Source organism: Syngnathoides biaculeatus, chromosome 5 (genome assembly GCF_019802595.1).
Source record: "Syngnathoides biaculeatus isolate LvHL_M chromosome 5, ASM1980259v1, whole genome shotgun sequence".
Lineage (NCBI taxonomy): Eukaryota > Metazoa > Chordata > Actinopteri > Syngnathiformes > Syngnathidae > Syngnathoides > Syngnathoides biaculeatus.
Window position 1 is genome coordinate 25,550,829 of NC_084644.1, and position 21,683 is coordinate 25,572,511.

A 21,683-nucleotide genomic window follows, 5' to 3' on the forward strand; every position below is an offset into this window, starting at 1 on the left:
CCAGTGCATGTCTCCATCTTTCCTATTGTTCCTCTGCATGCTCCCTGCTTTCACTGCATATGACAATATCATCTGCGAACATCATGGTCCAAGGGGATTCCAGTCTAACCTCATCTGTCAGCCTATCCATTACCACTGCAAACAGGAAGGGGCTCAGAGCTGATCCCTGATGCAGTCCCACCTCCACCTTAAATTCCTCTGTCACATCTAAGGCACACCTCACCATTGTTCTGCTACCATCATACATGTCCTGTACTATTTTAACATACTTCTCTGCCACACCAGACTTACGCATGCAGTACCACAGTTCCTCTCTTGGTACTCTGTCATAGGCTTTCTCTAGATCCACAAAGACACAATGTAGCTCCTTCTGACCTTCTCTGTACTTTTCCACGAGCATCCTCAAGGCAAATAATGCATCTGTGGTACTCTTTCTAGGCATGAAACCATACTGTTGCTCGCAGATACTTACTTCTGTCCTGAGTCTAGCCTCCACTACTCTTTCCCATAACTTCATTGTGTGGCTCATCAACTTTATTCCTCGGTAGTTCCCACAGCTCTGAACATCCCCTTTGTTCTTAAAAATGGGAACTAGAACACTTTTCCTCCATTCTTCAGGCATCTTTTCGCCCGCTAGTATTCTGTTGAATAAGTTGGTCAAAAACTCCACAGCCATCTCTCCAAATTGCTTCCATACCTCTACCGGTATGTCATCAGGACCAACTGCCTTCCCATTTTTCATCCTTTGTAATGCCTTTCTGACTTCCCCCTTAGTAATCATTTCCACTTCCTGGTCCTTCACTCTTGCCTCTTCAACTCTTCCTTCTCTCTCATTTTCTTCATTCATCAACTTCTCAAAGTATTCTTTCCATCTATTTAGCACACTACCGGCACCAGTCAACACATTTCCATCTCTATCCTTAATCAGCCTAACCTGCTGCACATCCTTCCCATCTCTATCCCTCTGTCTGGCCAACCTGTAGAGATCCTTTTCTCCTTCTTTCGTGTCCAACCTGGTGTACATGTCTTCATATGCCTCTTGTTTAGCCTTTGCCACCTCTACCTTTGCCCTATGATAATCCCATATCAATACAATACATTAAAAAAGTGCTTAGAAATGTTTACAAATTAATCAGTGTAAGTATGTACAAATCAATAAACTAAAACATATATATTAATTTTATTTATGTATATAAATCGAATGGGCCATACACAAACTCAAACTCTAAATTTGATGATACAGTACACATATTGAACTACTCAAAATGTGTATTGACCGAACTCGGGTAACTTCCAAAAATAAATATTTTTAAGTATGTAAATAAGTAAGTTAATAAATAATTTAAACTTCTATTTGAAGTGAAGTTGTATGGATCCATCAAAATTGTTTATCAGTCTGTCTTCCAGACTCTGTCCGCCAAATTATTATAAATACTCTGTGGGGGCACATCCAACATATTCTTGGGCCAACATTTATTCCCTTCCAAGTACCCTCATTCCTCCATTTTGTCATTGTTGTTTCTTAAGAACCTATTTTGAAGTGGAAAACCTTGCCAGCAGTGCAGTGGTAAAACAGCCAAACATGGATTGACAGTTCTTAATGCCTTTCTCCACTTTAGCTCGCAGAAAACTCTCTCGAAGCATTTGTGCATGTAGTTAAACTGGAATGACAGATAAAATATCGATATGAGTAGAAACCAAATTAACATATTCACTCTCTGTGACTGCAAGACCAAAACAAGGACGTGTTTTCTCACATAAGGTGTGAATATCTTGACCTGGCATGGTTTCTTCTCCCCTCGTGCGTACTCGAAGCAAAAGGCCATGCCCTCATCGTCTGTGTCCCACCTCAGCATCTCCCTCCACTCAAAGGCGATAACCTGGTTCTGAAAGCACATTGGACTCCACTAGAAGAGAGTACTGCTGGGTGACATGGATGAAAACCTTCTATCACGATAACTACATACTAAAAATAGTACCTTTTCAATTAATCTATGAAAAACATGATATATAACTGATTACTTGTTCTCACTTCATTTGAAAGAAAGTTAAAAATCAACACTTTGTTTCTGCATTAAAATGATCCAGAATGCAGCTTGCTACTTTTATTTATTAATTTTTTGCATGCAGTCTATTTTTAGACTTCTTCTATTTCCGGATAGGGCGCCTTTGTGCCAGTCCAACATGATCTGATTCACCAATCAGATGGCACAAGGCAGTCACATGACCACATATTAAGCCTATCAAAGTGGAAAAAAATCAGCCACACAAATGGTTACTTTACAGAAAAATAACATTGTTATTATATAGTACAATCTTGCCTCTGCCCAAAAGTGGATTTCTTCTACCCCCTTGTGATGTGTGACGTTGCATATATTTCTTGTTGTTTTCGCAGTCCATCTGGCAACATCAGCCCTATTTTATGGGCATGAAGCACTCTAAACTGCAATTGTCTGGCAACCAGTTCAGGGCGTACACCGGCTCCTGCCCGAAGATAGTTGGGATAGACTACAGCACTCCTGCGACCCTTGTGAGGATAAGTGGCTCAGAAAATGGATGGATGAATGGATGGATGGATGGATGGGTTCACTCTGAAAAATTCTCTCTACGGCTGTGTGTTTCTTCTGGGTTTCTTCCCACTGTCATGCTCCTGGCTTCCTGCCCAGGCTGGGCGTGGCCAGCCAATTAGTCAGCGCACACCTGCACCTTGTCCCAGCTGATACCTCCCAGTATATATAGGACCCGGGGGACGACTTGTCATCTGCTAGATCGTCATCCTTGATGCCTCGTTCCCACACTCCTGTTTGCCTGACTTCTGCTCTCCATGTACCGACCCACACCTGTCCACTGACCAACCTCGTAAGCCTGCCGTACTATTACTTCTGCTTGTTTGGACTGTCTGCCTGATCCCTGACCTTGGACAGAATAAAGGTTTCCTCTGCACTGTCTGCTTGTCTCTGGAGTCGTGCATTTGGGTCCACCCTCGAGCCCCGTTCATGACAAAATGATCTGGCCAAAACATGGACCCACCCGACTCAGAGGCTATCTGTTGCTCCTTGCAAGTCCAGGGCAGACGCCTGGTGGAGCAGGAGGCTGCTCTCCAGGTAACCAACAAGAGGCTCCATGAGATCTGCACCCAGCTGGAGCCGTGGCTAGCCTCCCAGGCTAGCGTGGTTGCCACGCCAACGGTGGCCACTCCACTGGTACCACCGGTTCTGCCCGCACCGCCCGCCACGGAGCTCCCCTGTAGCAGTGTTATCCCGCTCTCGCGACCGGAACTGCTTTCTATCAGCTTGTCCCACTAGAGGTTGCTACAGTATGTCATCTTGGATGAATGCTCAAGTTATTTTGGCAGACTTTTAATAATAATAAAAATAGTGGAAATCATTTTTACCGATTGGTTTTTAGCTTACATTCACTGAGGAATTCTTGAGACGAATGGGTTTTTATTTGAGGTGAATACAAAAGACTCCCAGCTTATGTCGTTCCAAAACAGCCCATCCCAGAATTTGTGACATCAGAAGTCCGCCCACGAAATGAGTCGTTTTGCAAGCAAGAGAAACAACGTCAAATATCGTGGATTTTAAGTCATAAACACTTCGAACACAACATGCATTTCATGGAACGGTTGAACGTATATTTTCGTCTAGAAATTAGACATTCTATCCACTTTAAAAAAAAAAAAAAAAGGCACGAAAACCCTGAATGTTTAAAAAAATAATAATTCCAACAAAACAATGTTAAAAAAAAAAAAAATCTTGCCCAATCCTGAGTTTTTGGAAAAAAAAAAAAAAAATCCCCCTCCTGAACAGATTCAACCCAATCCTATGATAAAATTTTACAGAAGCCCACTCTCACCGCACCCCTAACCCCCCAGTGTTTTTGGGTTTTTTTTTTTTTTTTTTTTTTTTGCTGAGTGTCAATGCTGCTGTTTTTCTTCCTCTGTATAGCATTTCCAGTCTGCCTGCCCTTATCAACGTAATAAATACGTTGAATTGCCAGAATGACCAAGGAAACAAACATCAAAAGCAATATCAATCCCTTAGTTTTGTAGTGATATATGCATATAGATGTGTGTACGCTCTAATGCTCTTTGCTTTATATTGAGGAGAAATTGTATAAAATTGATGTGATTCATATTTTTTTTCTTTAAATTAACTACATCATCCTTCCCGACAAAGTTTTGACTCCTGTCCATTCCCAGTGACATTGTTTTCATCGTTCCTACTCCTGATGAGCTCCGCTCCCAATCCTGCCAATTCGCTCAAATCCCGCAGGAATCAGGCGGGACCTGGTGGGAATCCCCAAACAAGTCAGTCTTAAGTTCAAATATGCATTTAAATGTTCTGCCCGTGCCTGCGTGGGTTATTTCCAGGTATTCCGGTTTCCTGCCACAGTCTCCAAAAACGGATCATACTGTAAGTTAATTGGAGACTCTAAATTGTCCCGTCGGTTTGAATGTGAGTATGAATTGTTGTTGGTTTATATGTGCCATGTGACTGGTGGCTGGTGACCATTTCAGGGTGTACCCCCGCATCTTTCTAACTGGGATACACTTCAACACATCGGCGACCCAAGTAATTATAATCATTGTGAATAGTTTTACCCCATTTTATTTTGTGTTGTTTAGTTTTATTACACAGTTATAATTTGGTCACAATGAGCTCTAATTCAGGGGAAATGGCTGCAACTTTGGTGCAAAATTACAATCTGTACTCAAAGAAGGTGTTGTTGATGACCTCAAACAGTGCAAAGTAGCTGGTCATTATGCTGTCCGTCCCTAGTTTTATGATCACAGCCTGCGAAACGAATAAAATGTTGGAATGAGGAATGTAATGTAACTGTGATGAGTAAGTGATGTGATGAAGTTTTTTTTTTTCATTTGTACCTGGTACACCTGGTCAGTAGTGGGATTTTTGCGAACCCGCACAGTGAGTTTAGTCTTATCAGGAACAGCGATTCTGAAGTCCACGTCCAACATCCTGCTATAGTTCTAGATCATGAGAGGGAAAAATGGTGTGGTAATATGCTGAGGTGCAACAAAACACATACAAACATTCAGAAAAAGACAGTCATTTCTTACATCATCTGACTCAGACAGGAACTCCTGCATTAAGTCACTTTCGCCAATTACCCTCACAAAGCAAACTGCAGATGAAAAATGAAAATTTAATTGGATTCCTCCCTTTATTAATAAACAACCCCCCTCCATCAGAAATCCTCAATAGACAAATGAATGGTTGCTTGGTCATTATGGTCAACTTAGGTCAAGACAAATATATTTGTATTAAATATTTGCTGAAATCTAAAGGTAAATGTATCAGTTAACTCTTTTACATGGTTTTGAACTAGAAAATGCTTTTTAGTTGAAAACTTAAACAAATACTGAAAGAAAAAAAATATTGCAAAACTATAAAATGTTCTACCTACAATCCATAAATTTGTTCAGCCGTGTTAAGGTAACAATAATACATGATATATATTTTTTTCAATTGTTTAATTGGTTATGCTGCAATTGGCTGACGCCCAGTTCAGGTATAACTTTTAGCTATCGGGTCTTGAAAAAAAAAAAAAAAGAGAGAGAGAGAGAGAGACAGAGCCTGTTGGTGTGGCATGTGACATGTCTGTGTTTGAGCTCAGGCTGACCACACCTTTTGCACGTGACTAGTTTTACTGTGTTTTACTTTTCTTATAAATAATATAATAATTTGTTAGAAAGTGCAACAGTGATTGTGGATCTCTTTTACCGCGTACGATAAAAATCCTTCATGATTGCCTAAAAACCCACAACATAGCAGCGGTGTGTATACTGTACTCTGGTTTCCTCCCACATTTCAAAAATGTGCTTCTCATTTTTAGTGACAACTCTTAAATTCCTACGGTTGTAAATTTGAGTGTGAAAGGTTGTTTGTCGTTATGTGCACTGTGATTGGCTAGTGAACAATTCAGTGGAATAAGATGCCACACCACAATTAAGAGGGCAGGTGGAAGTGGAAAGATGGATGTTTTGTCTTTCAAGTTCAGTGTCAAAATTGTCCATATTATTGGCGTTGATAAATATTTATTCATATGTATTTGGAACTTTTTTTATAATACATGGTGCATTGTGCACTTAAAGAAATTCCAAAGAACCTTTTCACTTCACACCACTCTCCAGATATTCTTCCAGTCCTCTGCGACGTGCATCCAGTTGCTGCTCAGACAGAGAAAAAGGCCACTTCCCAGGCAGCTTGGGGAACGTGAAGCTGCCAAACTCTCTTTTCAGATTTTGGTAAAGGATAACAAACTGTCGGTAACGTCTGGAGCACAGCTGCCTTCCTGCCATGTAAATATTATATACCTGAAGGGAGAGAGCAGGGGGGATGAAGAACAAGCCTTAAATGAGAATAATAACTATCCGGTAAGTGGCACATTTCCTCAGTTAACAGCGTCCCATTTACCATATTTCCCAGACTATTAGTCTTTCCAGAGTACAACTCGCACCAGCCATAAAACGCATAATAAAGAAGGAAAAAACATATATAAGTCACAGTGGAGTATAAGTCAAATTTTTGGGGGAAATTTTTTTGATAAAATCTAACACCAAGAACAGACATCCATCCATTTTCTTTGCTGCTTATCCCCACAAGGATCGCGGGCAGTGCTGGAGCCTATCCCAGCTGTCAGCGGGCAGGAAGCAGGGTACACCCTGAACTGGTTGCCAGCCAATCGCAGGGCACATAGACACAAACAGCTGCACTCACAATCACACCTAGGGGCAATTTAGAGTGTCCAATTAATGTTGCATGCTTTTGGGATGTGGGAGGAAACCGGAGTGCCCGGAGAAAACCCACGCAGGGACGGGGAGAACATACAAACTCCACACAGGCGGATCCAGGATTGAACCTGGGACCACAGACCTGTGAGGCCAATGCTTTACCAACTGACCCTCCAAGTGGCCCCCAAGAACAGACATGTCATTTAAAACAATTTAAAATAAAAATAGAATAGAGGCAATAACAGGCTGAACGGTATGCATATGTTACATGTCACAACTGAAAATGTGCCTGGTATGTTAACATAATATATTAAGTGTTATTCCGATAACTATAGCATAAATAACATACTAAGAAGTTTACCAAAACCATCCGTGTCACTCCAAATAATGGGTAACTAAAATCCAATCAAACCTTCACCCTCTTTGTCACTTTTCATCAACTGCACTAACTCCGGAAGTAGAAGACGCGGCGCTTCCTCTTCTACGTCATGCTTACGTCAGACTCATCGTCACTTGCAGTGACAACTAGCCTATTCCAGCCTTTCTGAATCCCGATAGGATGGTTTTGGTTGTTACGGAAGCCCGTACTTTGTCGAGCCATCCAATGACTTCCCGGAAAGTTGCATGGCGGATTCACCCGGAAGCTTTAGTTTCCATCCATCATCCACTACTCCCAAAGGTTATGCAATACTGCTTTAAAGCTGCGATTCATGAAGATATCAAATGGCTGGAGTATTTTGGTTTGAGCCCCCAAAGGATGTTAGCAGGTAGGGAGTTGAACACATTTAATTTTAATTTTGAATTGTGGTGTGATGTGCGGTCGCATACTATCACATCACGAGCTGGGCTTTTCATGCTCTAAAGAAGCCATCCAAATGCTTAGTGGAGCTGCATATTTCACTACTTGCAGTTTGTAATCTGCAGAATATGATTTTCTCTTCAATGCCCTTTTTGTTCAGTCCTTCTCAGTTGTTATAAGTTACAGCTAATGTTGAAATGCTGAATTTTCAGAAGTACAGAAGAAGCAGGTACAGATACACAGGCGTAGAGCGCCCTCTTACGGTTGTCTGTGTGAAAATATAATAATGGATGGATGGATGTAATTATGTGTTAATAATTTCACATATAAGTCACTCTGGAGAATAAGTCGCACCCCCAGCCAAACTATGAAAAAACTGCATATAATAGTCTGAAAAATACGGTAATTAACATTGCACTTTAGTGATTTTATTGCATACACTAAATGATGGAACCTTCCATTACCCAAAATCTTCTTCTCAGGTACTCACCACCCACCAACTTTTCCTGGATGAGCTCAGTATGTTTGTATAGTTGGGTATGGATATGGGGACGGCCTGCCTGTCAGAGTAGTCATAACAGAACTGGGAGGAGCCATCACCCCCCGACGTCCAAACAGTCTGCTTCTTGAGGCGGGACTGAGAGCACAGTCAGGACCAGTTCCCTCTCCCCAACCCGGATCAGGTCCACCACCTGCTTGTACGTCGCACCTTCGACATTCACTCTGTTGTTATTGAAACGGAAGAAAGACAAACAGATGAGTTAAGGATGGTAAACTTATTTGTTTTTCATGAATAGTTATCATAACACAGTGAAGAAAATACGTATTTGAACACCCTGCTATATTGCAAGTTCTCCCGCTTAGAAATCATAGAGAGGTCTGAAATTTTCATCGCAGGTGCATGTCCACTGTCAGAAAGATAATCTAAAAAGAAAAATCCAGAAATCACAATGTATGATTTTTTTTAACGATTTATTTGTGTGAGCCAGCCATAAAACGCATAATAAAGAAGGAAAAAACATATATAAGTCACAGTGGAGTATAAGTCACATTTTTGGAGGAAATTTATTTGATAAAATCCAACACCAAGAACAGACATCCATCCATCCATTTTCTTTGCTGCTTATCCTTAGGAGGGTCGCGGGGAGTGCTGGAGCCTATCCCAGCTGTCAACGGGCAGGAAGCAGGGTACACCCTGAACTGGTTGCCAGCCAATCGCAGGGCACATAGACACAAATAGCTGCACTCACAATCACACCTAGGGGCAATTTAGAGTATCCAATTAATGTTGCAAGATTTTGGGATGTGGGAGGAAACCGGAGTGCCCGGAGAAAACCCACGCAGGCACGAGGAGAACTCCACACAGGCGGGTCCAGTATTGAACCTGGGACCACAGAACTGTGGGGCCAATGCTTTACCAGCTGACCCTCCGTGCGGCCCCCAAGAACAGACATGTCATTTAAAATTTAAATGAGGAACAATTTAAAATAAAAATAGAATAGAGGCAATAACAGGCTGAACGGTATGCTTACGTTACATGACACAACTGAGAATGTGCCTGGTCTGTTCACATAACTTAAGAGTTATTCTGATAACTATACCATATATAACATACTAAGAAGTTTTATCAAAACCATCCGTGTCACTCCAAATACCCTGTAACTAAAATCCAGTCAAATCTTCATCCTCTGTGTCACTTTTCATCAACTCCACTAACTACGGAGGTAGAAGACGCGGTGTTTCCTCTTCTTCCCCTCGCTCACGTCAGACTCATCGTCACTTGCAGTTACAACTATCTTATTCCAGCCTTTCTGAATCCCGACAGGAGGATTTTGGTTGTCACGGAAGCCCATACTTTGTCGAGCCATCCAATGACTTCCCGGAAAGTTGCATGGCGGATTCACCCAGAAGCTGTACTTTCCATTCATCATCCACTGTTCCATTCATGAAGATATCAAATGGCTGGAGTATTTTGGTTTAAGCCTCAAAGGGATGATAGCAGGTATGGAGTTAAAAACATTAAATATATTTTTTAATTGTGGCGTGATGTGTGGTCGCATGCTATCGATACATCACGAACAGAGCTTTTCGTGGTCTAAAGAAGCCATCCCAATGTTTAGTGTAGCTGCATATTTCACTACTTGCAGCTTGTAATCTGCAGAATAGGATTTTTCTTCAATGCCCTTTTTGTTTGGTCCTTCTCAGTTATTATAAATTACAGCTAATGTTGAAATGCAGAATTTTCAGAAGTACAGAAGAAGCAGGTACAGATACACGGGCCTAGAGTGCCCTCTTACAGTTGTCAGTGTGAAAATAACCAATAAGGGACTCAGAAAATGGACTGATGGATGTAATAATGTGTTAATAATTTCACATATAAGTCGCTCTGGAGAATAAACTATGAAAAAACTGCAAATTATAGTCAGAAAAATACGGTAATTAATATTGCACTTTAGTGGTTTTATTGCATACACTAAATGATGGAACCTTCCATTATCCAACATCTTCTTCTCAGGTACTCACCACCCACCAACTTTTCCTGGATGAGCTCAGTATGTTTGTATAGTTGGGTATGGAGATGGGGACGGCCTGCCTGTCAGAGTAGTCAGAACTGAGCAGAGTCATCCCCCCAAAGTCCAAACAGTCTGCTTCCTGAGGCAAGACTGAGAGCACGGTCAGGACCAGTTCCCGCTCCACAACCCGGATCAGGTCCACCACCTGCTTGTGCGTCACACCTTCGACATTCACTCTGTTGCTGTTGAAACGGAGGAGAAACAGATGAGTTAAGGATGGTAAACTTATTTGTTATTCATGAAGAGGCTTCACAATTATCATAATACAGTGAAGAAAATAAGTATTTGAACACCCCGCTATATTGGAAGTTCTCCCACTTGGAAATCATGGAGCGGTCTGAAAGTTTCATCATAGGTGCATACCCACTGTGAGAGATAATCTAAAAACAAAAATCCAGAAATGACAATGTATGATTTTTTTTAACCATTTATTTGTGTGATACGTCTGCAAATAAGTATTTGAACACCTGAGAAAACCAATGTTAATACTTGGTACAGTAGCCTTTGTTTGCAATTTCAGAGGTCAAAAGTTTCCTGTAGTTGTTCACCAGGTTTGCACACACTGCAGAAGGGATTTTTGCTCAAAACCTCCACACAGATCTTCTCTAGATCAGACAGGTTTCTGGGCTGCCGCTGAGAAACAGAGTTTCAACTCCCTCCAAAGATTTTCTATTGAGTTAGGTCAAGAGACTGGCTGGGCCACGCTGCCGCTGAAAGACCCTGCCACGACCCATCTTCAATGCTCTGACTGAGGGAAAGAGGTTGTTACCCAAAATCTCACAATACATGGCCACCGTCATCCTCTCCTTAATACAGTGCAGTCGTCCTGTCCCATGTGCAGAAAAACACCCCCAAAGCATGATGCTACCACCCGCATGTTTCACAGTAGGCATGGTGTTCTTAGGAAGGAACTCATCATTTGTCTTCCTCCAAACACAGTTAGTGGAATTATGACCAGAAAGTTCCATTTGCTCTCCACTGTCCACAAAACTTTCTCCCATGGCTCCTCTGTATCATCCAAATAAATGGTCATTGGCAAACTTAAGACGGGCCTTGACACATGCTGATTTAAGCAGGGGAACCTTCCGTGACATGCATGATTTCAAACAATGATGTCTTAGGGTATTACCAACAGTCACCTTGGAAACGGTGGTTCCACCTCTTTTCAGGTCACTGAGCACTCCTGTCGTGTAGTCCTCACCTTTCTAAGGATCGCGGAGTCTGTGGCCAGTGAAGGAAACAGGGACGGAGGATAGCCATGCATCACGTGGAGTGGAGCCATACCTGTTGAGGCAGAGGGTAGAGAATTGTGGGCGTATTCTACCCACTTGATGTGGTCCCTGGTCCCTGGATGCCAGGCATCAAAGTCCGGTCTACAACTCCTGATTTACCCTCTCCGTCTGGCCGTTAGACTCCAGGTGATGGCCCGATGTCAGACTAGCTGAAGCACCGATGAGGGTGCAGAATTCCTTCCAGAAGCGTCCGCTGAATTGCAGACCTCTGTCTGAAACGATGTCCTGGGGCAGCCCGTGGTAACGGAGGACCTTCGGAAGCGGCACGAAGTGGACCATCTGGGAGAATCGGTCCACAACAGACAGTATCACTGTGTTCCCTTGGGAGGGCGGCAGGCCGGTGACGAAGTCCAGAGCGATGTGTGACCAATGGCAGAAGGGGATGGACAAAGGTCGCAACTCTCCAACAGGCCGTAGGCGGGAAGTCTTATTTGCCGCACACACCGGCAAGCGTTGATGAACTCCTTCAGGTCCTTGGTGAGGTTGGGCAACCAGAACCTTTGTTCGACCCCGCAAAGATGGAACGACGAAAATGCGGTCAGATGGACAATCCACGGGCGGCGGCGTCTCTCCCGGGGCCTCCTTCACCCTCGACTCGACCGCCCAGGTGAAGCCGGACACGAAGCACGCCTCTGGCAGGATAGGAGCGGCGTCTGATTCCGTGCGCTACCTCTCGTGGATCCGTGAGGGTGCGTCCGGCTTGCCGTTCTTGGAGCCTGGGCGGAAGGACAGAGTAAAGTGGAAGTGAGTGAAGAATAGGACCCACCCAATCGCTCAGTCGTATGACCAATGCGGCGGCAGAGATTTTGACTTAGATTCAGAGAAAACCCCCCTCAAATCGTGGTAGCAGGAGGGCACCCCGGTCAGCTCCGAGGGGGTACTAGGTTCTGTTAGCCATAACGGCGCGACTTGAATCTTCCCGTTTTCCTGGACAGCGAAACAACGTCTGCGACAGTCCTCACCCCATGTCTTGATCTGACCCGTGGCCCAGTCTATGTGCGGGTTATGGGTGAGTGCGCAGACGAATGACGTCCAGGAACGACAAGTCTCTGAGTTACGATTCCATTCAGCCGTGGCCCATGCCTCCGGCCTTCCCGTCATGTGGGAAATGACAAAGGCAATCCTGGAGTGGTCCGTGGGAAAGGCGGACACCTGCAGTTCAAAATGGAGATCGCTTGAGCAAGGAAAGGCTTGACATTCCCTGAGTGGCCTGAGAATCGTTCCGGTCGGGAGAGCGGGGTTACACTGGCACAGGGGAGCTCCGTGGCAAGCGGTGCGGGCGGAACCGGTAGCACCGGCAGAGTGGCCACCGTTGCTGTGGCAGCCGCGCTAGCCTGGGAGGCAGCCACGGCTCAAGCCAGGCGCAGATCTCATGGAGCCTCTGGTTAGTTACCTGGATAGCAGCCTCCTGCTCCACCAGGCGTCTTCCCTGGACTTGCAACGAGCGACGGATAGCAACTAAGGCAACGATCTGGCGGAGGACTAGTCGTCCCCCGGGTCCTATATATACTGAAAGTAATCAGCCGAGACAAGGTGCAGGTGTGCGCTGACTAATTGGCTGGCCACGCCCAGCCTGGGCAGGAAGCCAGGAGCATGACACATTCATCCATCCATTTTCCATACTGCTTATCCTTACTTGGCTCAGGAAGGTGGTGTAGCCTATCCCAGCTAACTCTGGGTGAGGAGGCAGGGTACACCCAGTTTAGAGCCATTATAGAATCTTGGTGCCAAAAATATATGTTGAAGTGAGGGAAGGAGCATAATTTATACAGGCCAGCACATAACTCCACTTTATTCTCAAGCACTTTAAATAATAATTAAAAAAAAAAAAACCTGTACATGGAAAAGTTGTGGATTGCCATTATCTTCTTTCATCTAGAGGCAGCTATAAATCTTTTTAGGGGGACGTCAATAACTCGTAAATTTTTGCTATTTGTGGAATGGGTCGGTCCTTATCCTCTACAAATAGAGGGGGAAGACTGCAATGTCATTGTCACTTGCTTTAGTATGTACAGTGTACTCTTACCCATTCGCAGTCCGCCGTTCGATGCCCTGCATATTCACCTACTTTGCTGTCCAAGTTTTTTGTTGTTGTTGTTGTTTTTACTATTGTTTTTGCCGTGGTGTGATAATTTTAGTTTCGATGTGAGACTGAGAGTGTGTATATCATCGTCAATAGTGGCCAGCCTCCACAGGCAGTGTGTGAGGCAATGCAAGTGTCTTCTGCTTACAGATGTGAAGTGCAATTGTTCCTCACTGGCTCATGAGCGTCATCATATGGTAGCTGACAGACATGCTAAAATACGTGCGGCATGCATGCCAACAGTGTAACCAATGTGTTCAAGAGTACTTCAGTGGACAAATCACATAACAATTGTGGACATACGCTATGCTGTCCATTTTGGAAAATATTTAAGACTTTTTGTCATGATCCTGCCGCTCCAGCACGAGCTGTGCGGGTGTCCGCGCAGGTGCGCTGATTGGAAGGTGCACACCTGTGCCTCATGCAGCCTGATTATGCTGTGGATTTATATGACCGCGATGACAACTGGCCGGCGCCAGTTCGTTGATCTTCATGTCCTGTTCGTGTGCTCCGGTATCCCTGATTGAACCTGTGTGTACCGACCTCCGTCCGTTCTCCGACCAACCTTGTAAGCCTGACTTTGATTGTTCCCCGGTGCGCCGACTCCTGCTTGCCCGACGTCCCAACTACCGCTGCTGCGCCGGACTGCCTGCTCGATCCTCTACCTCTGCATACAATAAACGTGTCTCTTCTTGAACTACCTTGCGTCTTCCGAGTTCCTGCATTTGGGTCCTACCCCCGATCCGATGGGACGTGACAGGATGTGTTTTGTTTTGTTTTGTAATTTATGATTTCACCATCTCTGCAAAACTGGTGTAAAAAGGCCCAATATAATTTCTAATTTTGTCTTTATACTACACCGGCACTACGTATTTGAAATACAATTCATGGGATCTAAATGGATCTTAACAAGTTGTATAGACTAGACAAGGAGTGCCCGGAGAAAACCCTAACAGGGACTGGGAGAACATGCAAACTCCACACAGGTACGTCCAGGTTTGAACCCAGGACCTCAGAATTGTGAGGCCAGTGCTTTCCAACAGAGCCACCATGCAGAGTGACTGGAGTCAGTTTACTGTATTCCAATTAGCTCACTTCTAAGGTTCTTGTCATTTGTAAAGGTAATTTGTTTTAATGTGACGCAATCAAATGATAATATCAATATAACCGCTCATTGGGGTAATGTCAAAACCTGCACACAAGCACCAAGAAATAACGGGGTGACCAAACTGCCAAGTTACTGCAGGCCATCCATTGACACGGTGGGATGCAGCCAGGAGCCAATGAGACGGCAACTTTGCCAGAGCAAAGCCAATCGAAGATAGAAGTTTCTGTCTTTCTGCATAACTTGAGCGCACAGGTTAAGTTGTTGCTAAAGCGGATCCTGCACGCTCCTCTCCATAGCAACAGAGTCAATACCTATGCATGAATATTAGGATGCTTGGTGATGATGATATGTGTAATTTAAAGAAAAATGTATGAATTGGGGGGTATTGGATTTGTTGTGAGTGAGGTGGAACCAGTGTGACGTGAATGTCAAATGACCCTGATTACCTGCAGGCACAAACAACCCATTCACCACCCCGGTACAGTGGTACACTGGCACTTTCTTTCGCGTTGATTTTGTGAACGAGCAATATTAGCAAAGGTAGACACCAGATGCACTCAAACTTCTAGAATCCTGTCCCGTTTTGAGATGCCGGCTCTGTTGGCGGCACCTCCCGCCAGGACAGCGCTGACGTGCTGCAGCGGAGCGTACAGTTCCCCGTTAATGCTCCGACTTCACGGTGGCGCTTTGAAAGCCGCTGCCACTCCCGGAGCCCCCACCGGCGTCCGGTATGACGTCGCCGCTGAATGCTGAGGCGGCGATGACACGGCGCTGGCTCCTCAACATTCGCCATTCGTTACAGCGCTTGTGTCATCTGCCCCGGTTCAGAACATGGCGAATACACGATGGATATTAGCTGTGTGGCGGCAGAGTAATCAGCTGTTCTCGCAAAACAGTTTTAGTGGCCGGCACGGGCGGAAAGGGCCGAAAGAAGCCGAGGCGTGTCTCTGCGTCTTCACGTAAACTTCGTTAGAGGTCGATGTTGTTTAAAGCCAGCGTCGAATTCCTCCATCCATTTTCTGAGCCGCTTATTCTCATGAGCGCCGCTGGAGCGTTGGGGCCTATCCCAGCTGTCAACGGGCAGGCGGCAGGGTACACCCTGAACTGGTTAGAGACAAACGCGGGGAACATAGAGACAAACAACCATACACACTCACAATCACGCATTGGGGCAATTTGGAGTCTCCAATTAATGCATGGTTTTTGGCATATAGGAGGAAACCGCAGTGCCAGGAGAAAACTCACACAGGCACGGGGAGAACATGGGAGGGCCAGGATTGAACCCTGTATTTCAGAATTGTGAGGCCAATGCTTTACAGCTGTGACACTGTGCCACCTAAATTACAGATGAATGTAATTTAATATTTATTTCACAAAATTGCATGGTGTTATATGAACCACAAAAGCAAAACCAGTAAACATAAAAACAGTGATAAATCTGCTCATTTTTTTAAACTTACTAAACTTTGTGTGACAAGCTGACGAGTCCAGATGGCGTTGATCCTGTTTGACAGCAGAAATGTCAACAGCTGATAGCTTTGAATCTTTTATACAACTCTTGGTGATACACCGTCTTGCTTCTTTTTGTGCCTTGTGAAATGTGTTGAGTGCTTTCTGAAACGTTTACTTTTACAGTTTTGTAATGTGTAGGTGGTTGTAAGTGTATAAAGAAGCACTATTTGTCAAATTTGAAAAGCATACTGTGTACATGAATCATGTGGCAGCTTCGTCCCACATTCCAAAAGCATGCTTGTTAAAGGGCCACTGTCATGAAATGCATGATTTTTAGTATGTCATTAAAGATTTCCCCTGACCTACTTCCAATGAGCTGACAGAATTGAATCTTGGCACAAATATTAGTCTTTCTCTACAGAGGCTCCTGCAAGGGAGACAGACTTCTCCCATCGCTTTATGCAGTTTTGGAGACCTGTTCTGTGGAACTCAGCAGGTTGTGCCTGAAGCCATGCCTTGACGTCTGAGGCTTTCATCGTTTTTGAATCGCTTTCATTTTAAAAATGACTTCATGGATGGAAAGAGGTGGAAGTTAGAGGGTGCCAAGTCGGGAGAGTAAGGAGGGTGAGGAAGGATTTCATAGCCGCAGGACCGAGCTTCTGTCTGGGAAACATGCGAGTTGTGAAATGGAGCATTGTCCTGCAGGAGTCGTACCCCTCTGGTCAGCATTCCACGCCTCTCCGTTTTGATAGATTTTCGCAATTTGTTCAGAAGTGAGGCATAGTATGTTCCAGTAATTGTGGTACCCTTCGCCAAGAAATCCATCATCACTACTCCACGCTGATCCCAAAATACTGTCACCATGACTTTGCCGGCTGATGGTTGGACCCGTGCCTTCTTTGGAGGTGGTGAGTCTAAATGCTTCCATTGCTTGGATTGAGCTTTTGTCTCCAGGTCATAGTGATGCCCCCATGTTTCATCGCGTGTTATTAGTCTGTCAAAAAAGTCCTCCTGGTTGTCTCGGCACAAGGTCAAAAGAGCTCAGGAGCACTCGACTCGTTCTTGTTTCTGGAAAGGAGAAAGTAACCGTGAAATCCATCTAGCTGAAACCTTTCCCGTGTGCAAATGGTCATGGATGATTTTTTTTTCCACAGACCCCATACTGATCTTAACCTAATGGGGTAGTTGCTGTACTGTTATATGATGATCGTTGTAGATGGCGGCCTCCACATGCTGGAGGGTGGCATCATCAATGGCGGACTCTGCGCCCAGGAATTGAGGCCGTTTCCACAGATGTACGTCCACACTTGAACTGACGATGCCAGTGTTTGACAACATCGTATGATGGGGCATCCTCCCCATAAACTTCTTTCATCTCATCAAATGCCTCCGTCAGAGTCCGACCTTTCAAATACAGGAACCTGATGACTGCTCTGTACTCAACTTGCTCCATCAATCTACCTTACTTTACTTCAGCACCTGAAAATAAGAAACGAATTATGTATCAGAGCTGCAAATTACCATGTGCCCTATAAAGCTGTAAGGTAATGTCAATTACCTTAATTACTTACCTTACCTACCATAATTACCTTAATTGTCAATTACCTAGTAATGTAAAATTTCAACTTCCAACCTTAACCGAAAGTAGGTCAGGGGAAATCTTTAATGAACGCCCCTCGTACCCTTCATAAGTTTCAAGAGACCCGGTTCGCCGTGAAAAATGGATTGCACGGGTGCAGAGGACGAGAGCTTCGTGGGTTCCAAATGACAGGAAGGTGTGTATACAGCGACTAAAAAAAATTGTTTGGGGCGGGCCACGTAACCGGTCTCTCAAAATGGGTTTGGCTGTGATCGCATATCATCTGAATATGGCTCGAAACAAGAGTGTAATATTGCCCTGGTAACTTCACTCGGTTGTGTGGGATTCTTGGGCTTCTAAGAGCTTCCGTGTCAGAAGGGGCGTGTTTGTCTCCCATAGAAGGGTACACCGCGTGTTTTCATTGGCGAATGTCCGGGTGACGTCACGGACAGAGGATGCAGCCAATATGGCGACCACTTGGATGTCGTAGAATGATACTTCTGCAACTTTGCGCATGAATGACATGCTCTCCGCTCACATTTATTTTGTCGTATAGAGATTGAAGTAAATAATGTTATATGCATTTTTCATTACAATATCTATTTTAGAATATTTATAGGGATGACACTTGACCTTTAGGATCATTGAAGACTAAAATGTGCCTCTGAATATTCTCATTCATTCATTTCGTTGTATTTTCAGGTTACTGAATCAATCACAACTTCACTTTTCACCTTCGGTTATTTTAGGATATACGTACAATATTTCCGTTCTTATTCAAGCAGGCTTAATCAGTTCATGTACATTACATATGCCAGCTAGATTGAACAGAGTATTGTTGTGGAAATTCAAGTGTATATCGTCTAAGTTGGAGACACAATCCAACCACAAGTTGTATCCCTCATTTGGGATACAAAAAAAGCAATATTGTCACACAATGTTTGTGGAGGCACCTGAAGGGCAAATGTGTCTACATTTTTTACAGTTTTCAGAAAACTGCAGTAGAGAGCTGATAATGGTCCAAACAGCCCACAGTGCAAAAATTATATATCTAAACATCAGAAATGTTTACCTGTTCTGAGAGTCTTCAAATGAATTCAGTCTGGTTTGTTACTGGTCCTAACTGTCCTTTTCACACTTTTCTGGTTTTATGCAAAAGCAGTTCTCAAGACTGCGATTGGCCGGCAACCAGTTCAGGGTGTACCCCGCCTCCTGCCCGAAGGTAGCTGGGATATGCTCCATCACTCCCACGACCCTTGTGAAGATAAGCGGCCCAGAAAATGGATGAATGGATGGACGGTTCTCAAGAAGGCATTTGAGTACTTAGCGGACATCCTCTTGATGTTCTTCTAGACAGCGATAGACAATGACTATGTTTTCTAAATAAAACAATCTGGTTCAGCATATCACAGAGGACGGCATTGAAAGTTTGGAAAACAGGAGCATTGGTTCATCCACACGGCATGATTAGGTTTTCAAAGTATCCCAAAGGGTATTAAAAATGGCTTTTCATTCATTCCCCTTTCTAATGCAGATGAGGTGTTATTGTGTAGATCCAACTTGGTGAATATCTGGGCATCGAAGAGGCATTCAAATGAGGGGTCAATAAGGAGCAGTGGAGCTTGGTCTTGTACAGTATTCTCATTGAGGTCCTGCAAGTCAATGATGGGCGAGAGATTTGTGTCTTTATATTCTACAAAAAAAAAGAAGGCAGCCCCTTCGGTGGACGAAGAGGGATGCATGAGTCTAGACGTCAGCGAGCCACAGATATAATTTTCTTTAGCCTCTTTTTCGGAAGAGAAAAGATTAACGAGATGGCGGGAAGGAAGTAGGGGGTCCTGTCAAGAGGTCAATGGCACAGTCATAAGGGCACTGGGTATGTGGAGATGGCCAGGTACTCACTTAAAACAGGGGATAGGTTGTGATAATCTTCTGGGACCCAGGAGAAATAGTTTAAAGTGACTGGTGGATGAGGTGTGCTGGAGGTTTGAATGACCGAAAGAAGAGAATGGCAGAAGTGACTCCAACCAGTGATAGACAGGTGGGTCAAATCTGCAAGAAAGTTGTGTTTTTTGAGTCAAGGGATACTAAGGACTAGTGATGTTATGGAGAATGAATGACAAATAACTGTAGGGTGTTGTGGTGATTACCAGAAATGTGCAATGCATTTGGTGTGTGATACGGGAGATGAGTTGCCCATCCAGGGTAGTAACCTTCTTTGGGAATGGAAGGAGCTCGAGGGGAAGCTTGAGCTGACATGCCAAGCCCTCAGAGATTGTCATCTGCACCATAGTCATTGAGTGCTGTGACTGGTATACTGTGAACGGGACGAAGAATATACGGTGGAACAGTCATATGGAAGGGTAAGCTTGGGGAGGAGTTGATTTGCTTCACCATGGTGCTCTCTAGTCATGTTGAGCCCAGGCTTATGAAGGAATCAATTATGAAGTGGCCTGGCTCTCTACAATAAATACATATGGAATGGACTCACCTGGGATTTTTGGATATAAAGCGACATAATGCATGTCACATGTGCCATGGCGTTCCTTTATCATTCCTCAAGATGGTGATTCAGTTGCTGTGATTGGCTGGCAACCAGTTCAGGGTGTACCCCACCTCCTGCTCGTTGACAGCTAGGATAGGCTCCACCTACTACTGAGTCTTGTGAGGATTAGCGGCCAAGAATGGATGGATGGATGGTGTTTCAGTTGTCGATTTTTTTCAAACAAGCCTTCTAACTAGGTCCACAGGCACAATTTCCACTCATTCTGACTAGGTCATTTGACTCGTAATTATTCACTTATCTTGACCATGCTTTGTCCTCATTAAGTAGCATTATCCCAAAAACTTCAATTCATTAAACTGCTTTTGAGTTATTTAGAACATAACCAACAGTCCCACCCTGTGCTTTAAAGTGGTTTCAAACCAACACATTTGCTTTGAAAAAGCATTCCGGTATATTTTGACACACTTCAGATATGTTTTTATAATTTAGCAGTATTCATTAGTGTATTAGTGTCTTTTTTTCCCCAGACACACCTTGTTTGTTCTACTCTCTAACCAGTTCTCACAACAAGTTTCATGTTGGTAGTGAGCTTTTGGAAACAGACCCAACAACACACCACTGAGCGAAAGAACATTCTCATTTCATTTTACGGTTGGATTGTATTGGGCTAAAATATCACTTTCGATTTGCATATACTGCAATCAGATCCCCAGCTACAGAAAGTAGCTCTAGAGACATGGATTGTCACCTCCCTGGCAGGGAAGGGCCCTAAGCTGGTGTGTGAGGTCGAGAAGTTCCGACAAGATATAGTCAGACTTGCCTCTACACACCGCTTGGTTGTGCTCTTGAGAGGGGTTGGACTCTGCCCCCCTTTGGGTGGAGGAATGTGTCCTGACTTTTGTTTGTGCCTCAGCACCAAACAACAATTCAAAGTACCCACACTTTTTGGAGTCCTTAGAGGGAGTGTTGGAGAGCACCCCTCATGTACGCTTGGCACCAGGACACCTTAGGTTGCAGTGCGATGATCGACTTTGTGGTCGTGTCATCGTACTTGCGGCCGCATGTCTTGGAAACTTGGGTGAAGAGAAGGGTAGAGCTGTCCCCTGATCATGGTGATGGTGAGTTGGCTCCAATTGTAGGGTAGGATCTCGGTGCAGCCTCACTGGCCCAAATGTATTTTGAGGGTCCGCTGCGAAAGGCTGGAAGATTCCCCTGTCAGAAGAAGTTTCAAATCCCACCTCCAAAAAAACTTTGGTCATATTCCGTGGGAGGTGTGGGACATTGAGTCTGAATGGAATAGGCCCATGTTCTGCATGTGCTTCCATTGCTGACACAGCTGACCGGAGCTGTGGGCATAAGGCAGTCAGTGCCAGTTGTGGTGCAACCCCAAACACATTGCTGGACACCAACGGTGAGGGATGCTGTCAAATTGAAGAATGAGTTGTATAAGGCCTTTTTGGCCTGCGGGACTCCCGAGGCAGCTGATAGGTACTGTGTTGGCTGGCCAGGCAAAATGCAGCTTTGGTGGTCACTG

At 44.3% G+C, this 21,683-nt stretch overlaps 1 protein-coding gene across 1 annotated transcript; it reads right to left on the reverse strand.

Moving 5' to 3' along the window:
* Positions 1-3,859: 3,859 nt before the first annotated feature.
* snx27b (sorting nexin 27b) lies at positions 3,860-17,402 on the reverse strand. Its single transcript, XM_061818974.1, has 8 exons — positions 17,254-17,402; positions 15,174-15,284; positions 8,154-8,285; positions 8,054-8,075; positions 6,148-6,340; positions 5,084-5,148; positions 4,889-4,993; positions 3,860-4,799 (listed from the first exon to the last, which is right to left on the reverse strand). The coding sequence occupies exons 1-8, from the start codon at positions 17,400-17,402 to the stop codon at positions 4,704-4,706; spliced, it is 873 nt and encodes a 290-aa protein (XP_061674958.1). The 3' UTR covers positions 3,860-4,703.
* Between the last annotated feature and the right edge of the window lie 4,281 nt (positions 17,403-21,683).